Genomic DNA, 8,700 nt, shown 5'->3' on the forward strand with positions numbered 1-8,700 from the left:
GCTTCGGTATTGCAGGAATATTTATATGCACTCTTCTGTAGGTTTCTTTTTACGCAAACTTCTTTGTTTAGTTATCACTTTTATATGGGTCTTATAAATTGGAACTTAATTGACAGAAGCAATGGATGGAAGCTTGGGAAGAAGATAGAGTTTGGTGGGATTGGTTTCAAGAAGGCACATTGGTTATTCATACACATTTTTGTTATGAAGTTCTACAAATGACAAGTGCTTTATGTGAATTATAAATTGCAGTTTATAACAACCCCTAGAACTTGAAAAAATCATTCACTTAGGTGCTAGAAATTATTGTATTCTAATATTATTTTAGTGGGATTCATTCATCTAAAATAACCATTCACAGCAGTTTGTGCTGTCCTTCATTGGTCATCTTATTGTTACCGTGTCCGGTGTTTCTCCACGGAACGAAACACTAGTTCTGCAATTGAGGGAATTGCTCCTACTATGCAATTGATGGTAACAAAGGGTTGCACGTAAGTGAGAATACAAAGTAGACATCGCCTATTAGTTGGACAGGCCGACACATTAATTTTAACATAACATTTGTGGTGACATGAATGAAAATAAAATGTGCTCATGCTCCAAAAATTTTTTGCTGCTCCAAAATGACCCTGACTGATGACATCACTGCAATTCCAGAATGAGGCCAGATTAACCATTTTTTTTTTTATCTGGTTTTAGGAATCTGATATACTCTACATATGAGAAGGTATGCAATTGTCACTCTAGTAGAATGTTTCCTTAAGTCTGATCGTCTTTAGAGATTATGCTGAAAGTACTAAATTCCGGCACAGTTAATAGAGCGAGCTGTGTATGGAGATGTGCAGGGCGTGGCTTCTTTGTTGATAGAGCAATTTGGTTAGGAAGTGGAAGGCAGTAAGCCGCCCTGCAACATTTTTGGCGGAAACTGCAATATTCACATATAAAATTGCCTCAAAATTTGTTCAATTGTGTAGTTTGCCACTTGCGCAACTCGACTGCGACACTGAACGTTTTACACAAAGCATTACGAAAATATTAATGGCCACAGTTTACCGCTGTTTTCGCACCTGCTCCGTACAAAACAAAAGAAGTATGTTAGTTTGTGGAAAATGGTACATACACACAGGCTAGATTTATGGCATCCAGTGCCAAAATTGAACGTGCTTTTTATCATTTTATTTTTTGTAACAAAACATTTTCATGCCCAGTGTAAACGGTATGATGGCCTTCACCTGGATATCTAAAACTGGGAGGTAAACGCCAACCTTGAGCTTCACTGGGTGGACAACGACCCACAGAACTTTGCACCTCAAAGTCGGCGAGGAAATGCAGATTGTGGATCTTGATTGGAATGGTTAGGAGCTCCAGTTGTGGCAGTACGTATCCTGCCATTCTGGCAAGTACTCTGCCAACGGCCCTGCAAAGGGAGAAGAGGTACTTGAAGAAACAGCTGTTTTTCAATGGACTACTATTTCCAAAAAGACTTGTGCAATGCAAGGCAGAGCAAAAAAAAAAAAAAAGACTGCGAAAGTTTTGTTGCAGACATTGAGTGCTTGGCTGTCATACGTGTCTTATGTCTCCCATTTTTTGTGCACTCTGCATTTTTTAAGGATCAATACCAACTGGCCCAGTTTACAACACATCTATGCATGTGCATGCCGCTGACTTGGCCAGTTTCCCCATACACGCTCGACTGGTACCAGGGGGAAATCTCTTCGTCCTGGTCATCATTGGCTAGAAAGTGCAGTGTCACCCTCTGCCCTTGTATAGCAATTGCAGGATTCAGTATTATCCTACTACAGCTGGCGGGCTTGGCTGGACATGCTATTTATGGCGCCGATCCTTCGAAACGGGTCCTTCTGCTGTGCTATTCGACATATGGCGGTGGTTGGTCGTGCTATGGGAGTCTAGAAATCTCCCGCTAACTGATCCTTGATGCCAGAACTGGTGATGGAAGTGCGTTGCGATCCCTTGTGGCAGTTTACGACGAGACCACACTGGTACTGTCGATCAGGCAGGCTTGAAACACTTGATCCGCGTTTGTTCCCCAATTTTTCACTATGGGCTTAAAATACTGTTGACTATGTTGTAAGTGGTCATTTCTCATAGTGTATAGATTTGATATCAGAAATACTGCAAAAGCTTAAGTCTATTTAAACACATCCAGAGCTGCCTTACGGATGGCGCCAGCTGGTTATCATTTTAAACAAACACAATGCTCTGTCACACTCAAACACTCAAGTGTGAACCAGTCATTACAAAAGGGGAGACCACCTTTCCCCCATTTTAATCGGAAGTTTGTGAGGAGGCAATGCACCACCCTGTGATTCTTGTCTCGAGGTGAAAAGTGGTCTAGAAAGGAAACGTGGCTCACGAGTGACCAGGCCCAAGAAAGGAACGCTCTCCCCGGCGCCCCGAAGCAGGCTCAACAGCGGACGCTCGGTGACGCGCTTGTAGAACGGCGACCTCACGAGGTAGAGCACGAGGTGGAGGAACCGGCGGCTCAGCTCCACCCGCTCGCGGGGTTGCAGGGACGGCCGTGCCCTGGCCAGCACCTGCAGGCTGCAGAGGCCTCTGCTTTGGCACCACGTTGCAACGAAAAGGCCGGCCCCGCTCACCTCGCCAAGTCCAAGGCTGCCGCCAGGGCCCAAGGGCCCCAAGAAGCGCGGCCAAAGATGCCGAGGGCCGACACTGCGGCAGTGGTCAGGGGAAACGCCGTCGGAGCACCTCCTTTCGACTGCTACACATACAAGCCGTGGTCTCGCTGCTAGTACATCGCACAAAAGACGGTCTAAAGACACCGTCCGAGGCATGCTTCTTCCTCGTAGGACACAATGCCACAATGGTCGTACAACAACTGTCTGCAGACATGTTTGCAGCAGACGTGTGCATGAAGCGAAAATGCTCGAGGCATGTGAGCAGATAATTCTGTTGTCGTGTCTGCAGCAAACACTGCGTCTTTTGGCTTCAGGCCCGTTCGCACAGAGCACGTGCACATCTTTTCGTACGGACAGGCGAGATGTCCAGTTAATAGGGGTCGTTTCCATACACTTTTTAGCGTGCAAGTGTGCGGTCACCGTCGGAGGCAGCATCAAATGAGGGTCACCAGACGTTTAGCTTCACAACGGCCATTTTACACTGTTCTAGAGCGAATGACGGGCTGTGAAACGTTGTATTTGTCCGTGCGTCAAGATGTGCACGTGAAATGCGTGCAGTTCACCGCTCGAGCTCTATAGTCTAGAACAACTCTAGCACGTGGCAGTGTGGTGCCCGAAATGCGTCCGACTGGCAAGTTCAGCGTCCTATACTGCTCGTGCATCCCGAAGTGGCAACGAGTCATAATTACGAACCGGCACACAGGTTGACAGTCGCTCAAAAATCCAAACGCTCGAAAGAAATACACTCGCACAGTGCTGAATTATCAACTCATAATCTGCACTTAGTCAAACTTCCTCTCCTTCGACCCCATGGAAAAGTATGCCAGCCCAGCAACCAAGAGAAAGGAAATGTGAAAGACGAGGGAAAGCAAAGCAAATTGTTGTGTGTATGTTTACACAGCCGGAAGTTAATCTGCCTCAGTGAGCGTCTGATGTCTCAGCTGTAGATGGGTAATTTAGCCAGTGCAGTAGAACCACTAGCCTGGGGTCTTTAACGTGTGCCACAAGGGAAAGGGAGCAAAGGTAAAAGACAAAGAAAAGGAGAGAAGTACAGGAAAAGGAAAATAGAAGGCGAAGCAAAAAGAAAAAAAAGATAATAATAACACTACAAAGTCCAAAAATTACAAAAATAATTAAAAAAATATTCACAAAAATATAGTAGACCAGGCCACATGCTGGCCTACTGTCGAATACACTCTTGGTTATAGTTAGGGTTCAGAGTTTTCGGTTTAAACTGGTAAAAACCGATAAAAGTATGCCAAATCCATTTTCGAAAATTCTGTTTTAACCGAAAAAGGCCAGTTTTTAAATTTGGCATTTTCGGTCTAGACCGATAAAAGAAAGCTGAATACATTCTCTAAAATTCTGTTTGAACCGAAAATGGTCAGTTTTTTAGGGTCGTGTCGAGATGGGCGGGGGGAGAGGGGGGAGGGGAGAGGGGGCGTTGCAAGGTTCGACATTGTGTGACCTCTTCGTGACTGCCCTCTTCCAAGGTTCAACATGCAATACAAAAGAAGTCTTGGGTTGTCCTTTGCGGGACATCTGTGTCCTTTCTGTGATCAGGCTTAGTGTGTTAAGTTCGTGGTCCTAAAAAAAAAACGTTTGGGTATGGGCTAGTATAAGGTTTTCGCTTCATGCAAGATCTGCAGCCAGAGTTTAGTGAGGACTAGAAATATATCGTGCTTCAAAACGTCGCACCGTGTCTCCTTTAGTAGTGACATTTGGTTGACTGCCCGATTTTGTATCGGGCAGCGCTTTACCTCCTTAGCCCACCAGTGTCCAGTGTTAACGTTGAGAGGGCATTCTCGGAGCCCAGGGTCATTAACAGGAAAGAATGAACGTGGATCAACCAGGAGAACCTAAGAAACTACAGGGTGTCACAAAAGAAAATTTACATGGTCTTTGTTACCGCAAAAATAGACTAGGCATCGCCGAACGCTCATTCTGCGCCCAAAGGTAGAGCTAGAGGTCACAACCAGATGCCAAAGTTTCATCCCGATCCGATAACTTAATCAAAAGTTATAAGTGATTTTCTGAAAATTTCAATGGCAAAATGGAGCCCATTTTTGCCCGTTTTCGGTTTCTGCTGCCATAGAGCCCCATGTATTCGAAAACTCCGTCGGCCGCCATTTTCCCATTGAAATTTTGAGAGAATCATTTATAACTTTTGATTAAGTTATCGGATCGGGCTGAAACTTTAGCATCTGGTTGTGACCTCTAGCTCTACCTTTGGGCAGAGAATGAGCGTTCGGGGATGCCTAGTTTATTTTTGCGGTAAAAAAGACTGTGTAAATTTTCTTTTGTGACACCCTGTACATATGTGTTTACTATATACAAGATCACGTAATCCTGATGTACAGAAGGTGAAGTTCCATGTTTTTTGGGCACTAACTTGTTTGTGCTTTTTCTTTTTTTTACAGTTGCAGATTTTTGTGAAATAAAGTGTCAATGTTTTTTGTTTTTTTTTCGATGTATTTGTGCCATTATTTTTTTCAGAGATCACAAATATCAGAGTTTCAAGGATCACTTGATCCAGTGTCTGATGGTGTTTTTTTTCATATTCACCGAAAAAAAAAAAAAAAAAAAAGGTAAACTTTCGTGGGCAAAAATATACACAGAAAAAAATCGAAACTTGAATCTTAAAATAAACACCGAAAAAAGTATGCCGAATTTCGAAAAAATAAAAACCGAAAATGTGGAACCCTAGTTATAGTCCAGGAGTTACAAAATCTTCAAAAAATTAATAACAAAAATAATCTCAGAAATACAACAAGAAACCAGGGGATACAATAAAGCTTTGGTTGGGGCTAGTTGGTTCATATCGATTAAAAGGTTAAAAGGCACGAACAAACAGGACGAAAAAAAAGAAACGTGTGACACGGACAGGCCTACTGTCAAATGCACCTTTTGTCTAAATAATCAAGTTCTTTTTCCGATAAGGTTAAGGACGGAGTGCTAACGCACCGGGCGTCGCGTCATACAATGTTCTCCGCTTCCATAATTTCTCGGGTGAGCTGGTTCTTACTCTTGCCTAACAAAGCACAGTTGTCCAATCGTGCAGAAAAGCCACAACCCCCCAGTGAACGCCGAAATGATAAGAGTTGGCGTTGGCAATGTTGCTGTCGTGCTCATGCAGGCGGTCATTTAAACATCGTCCAGTCTGTTTAATGTACTCTTTTCCACAGGAAAGAGAAAATTAAAAGACCACCCCTTCAATGCAGTTGACAAAGTTGGATCTGTGCTTCTTTGTGCAGCTGACTGTGTTGATTGAAGAAGTGTTTTTTGCAGAGGATGTGAAGTTTGTGTGATGCTGAGAAAAATATACTCACATTTGCTGTTTGCTATTTTTTTTAAACCAGAAGATAGATTGTTAATATATGGAATAACTACCGGTCTGATTTTCATGCCGCTACCTAGCTTGATTTCTCTGAGAACCTCTTTTACCAACGTCGATATGGGCAGACGCTATCCAGCGTACCTCAGCCTCGATACCTGCCCGTCGAAGCTCATCTGCATTAGATGGAAGCATGAATCTGAGCAAGAAGTGATGAGGGGCTGGCATGTTATGCCGTCAAATGTTGCGGCCCTGGTAGTTTGTCACCGATGTTCTGGCAAAAAACAAAAGTGAGTGAATGCGACGGTTGCCATCACACCGACGTCCCAACTCCTGACTGCCGAAGCTTCCGTGGACTGTCGAGCTTCAGAGTAACCCGCAGCAGAACAAGCGTCTGCTGCATCCACATCCACCACTCTGCCACCGCCAGGATTACATGCCATGACTCGTTCACAATGTCATCAGTTCGAAATCGAGGGACCACATTTGAGGATCCGATAAACACGCCAGTTGGAGACACGTTCGAAACAGCATGATGGCGGTGCAATGAAAGGATACGGTGCGCCACGGGTCGCAGCACGTGTGCCAGCTCGGCTGCCAGTTCCGGTCCTTGCAGTGGCGTTGGCGAAGTCCGTTCAAGAACTTCCGTCTGGGCGCCGGGAGGCTTCCACTGCCTCCTCGATGCTGGCGGCGCTGTAGTGGAACCGCCGGCTCAGTCCGTCGCCTGACGGGCCGTTTTAGGTGCCTTACCTCCGGCGAGGGTCCTAACGATGCGACCGCTGTGCCTTAGTGAATAGCTCGGCTCGGCAGCGGGAGTAGAGGGCCCGCCGGAAGTTCCCTGAGCAGGCTGCAGCTGCCTTCTCCGGTCGAGGGGTGCTACCGCAGGCGAACACTGCAGTCCCTGACCGTGACGCAACAAGAGCACGAGCCTGAGGCCAGCCCTGGACAAACGGAAACGCGTCTGAGAAATCCAAAGTCGAAAGTGGAAAGCGGCCGAGTGAAATAGTGCTGCGTTGTTTAGAACCATCCAGTCTATCTTGGTACGGCAAGTCACAAACGGCAGCAATATCTGAGCGTCCTTAAGCCGATTTCACAGCAGCCCTCCTTTAAAAAAAAGCTTCCGTAAACTGGGATTTGTGTCGGTTGCTGCAGCGTCGTCGCTAGTTTTACGATCACAGCTTACCATGCAACCTTCACAGCTTAGCATGTTCGTCTCTTTGAAAAGTGAACAATGCATGCACAATGTGTATACAAACGCCATAAATGGCACAGGCCAGAATCGAGCCAGAAGCCCTTTATACCATGGCGTTTTGAAAGCGTCTATTAGGAGTAACCTGCTGCAGAACAAGCGTCTATCAAAGCTGCGCTCACACCTTCAGCATCTATCAGAACTGTACCTTGATAGACGCTGAAGGCGTGAGAGCGCACAGGCGTCGATAGCTTGCACTTCTTGCCACTGTGGGGTATCTGGGTCTGCTCGTGTTGACAAGCATGTGCACGCCTGCCAGAGCTACGTTCACGCGCATGCAAGCACACCGTGGAGAGGACGACGCAACACTTAATGTTGACAGCACTGTTCGATTTGAACGACCACTCGCGCATACGAAAGAGCAGTACTTGATGATCTGCACGAGCCCCACAGCAACCCAGCGCGCGGTGTCGCCGCGGAGGTGAAGGGCAGCGAGCTCCATGAAGACCTCCAAGTATTCCACGACTGCCAGGCATGACTGGAGTTTCTCCACGGCGCGGTCCTGCGAAGCGGGCGTTGGAGGAAGTGTTGGCCGAAAAGTGCTACAACACCGAGATCGAGGGGTTTACCAGGTGTACTGGGACGTTGGCGGCATGTCTTAGGATGAGGTCGTTGGCGAGTGTCAGCAGGCTCGATGCGGAGTAGAGTAGCTCGGCGACAACAGCTGATTTCCCGAAGCGCCCTGTGTATTAAATCAAGTTGAACTTCAAACCATCTCCCTTGGAAGCCCCGACGCGGTAACAGACGCGTGTTGTCAGGCTACGACAAATCAACTGAATGTCATTGCGAGAGGAAGACATTCGCGCGGATAGCGATGATAGTCCGTAAAAAAAGGAAAGTTTGACGTCTTCACGACAGGAAGCGATTTGTTTACCCGTATCATTCGCTCGGCGGAAGCACCCGTTCAGTATCAATCAGAAATCAAATGGACGATCTAAATGCGTTCCCAAACCTGCTGAGAAATAGGATATCCACCGGAGAACGGTTTCGAGTTCGCTGGCCAGTGAAGGGTTCGCTTTCACGAGCTCTCGATAGCGGACGAGCAAATCCGCCATTCCAGCTTTTCCGGATCACAAATTCATAAATAGGTAAAAATATAAATGAATGGACAAACTTTTGTTTCGTCCTTGTTTTGTCGGGAGGTAGCGGGTGCCATCTTCTGTCATAAATGCTTATTACATTTTTATGTTATTACACTATTAACCAGGTTTTTAGAAATATTTTTGCTCGCGCTGCTGAACAAATAAAAATTCGAAAGTTATTTTAATTTATTTTCGGAACATCAGATTACGTTAGATGAATAAATAAATATTACTAACTATACCCTTTGTAGCGGGCGGTAGCTTGCGCTACCTATATTTAGGCTATTGCACTTTTGGTTTTGCGTTGCCAGACTAGTAAGATATTTCACCAATAATTGGAGAAAATCCTACTATTTATTGTTTCTTGTCATGTGTCCG

At 45.8% G+C, this 8,700-nt stretch overlaps 1 protein-coding gene across 1 annotated transcript; it reads right to left on the reverse strand.

The window, feature by feature from the left end:
* Nucleotides 1-1,132: 1,132 nt before the first annotated feature.
* Nucleotides 1,133-8,341, reverse strand: LOC8038209 (peroxisomal membrane protein PEX16). Its single transcript, XM_029986694.4, has 8 exons — nucleotides 8,193-8,341; nucleotides 7,810-7,922; nucleotides 7,609-7,742; nucleotides 6,742-6,932; nucleotides 6,550-6,684; nucleotides 2,619-2,691; nucleotides 2,375-2,562; nucleotides 1,133-1,417 (listed from the first exon to the last, which is right to left on the reverse strand). Exons 1-8 carry the CDS (start codon nucleotides 8,293-8,295, stop codon nucleotides 1,356-1,358), a joined length of 999 nt encoding a protein of 332 aa, XP_029842554.2. The 5' UTR covers nucleotides 8,296-8,341; the 3' UTR covers nucleotides 1,133-1,355.
* Between the last annotated feature and the right edge of the window lie 359 nt (nucleotides 8,342-8,700).

Source organism: Ixodes scapularis, unplaced genomic scaffold (genome assembly GCF_016920785.2).
Source record: "Ixodes scapularis isolate PalLabHiFi unplaced genomic scaffold, ASM1692078v2 PGA_scaffold7__128_contigs__length_106722199, whole genome shotgun sequence".
Lineage (NCBI taxonomy): Eukaryota > Metazoa > Arthropoda > Arachnida > Ixodida > Ixodidae > Ixodes > Ixodes scapularis.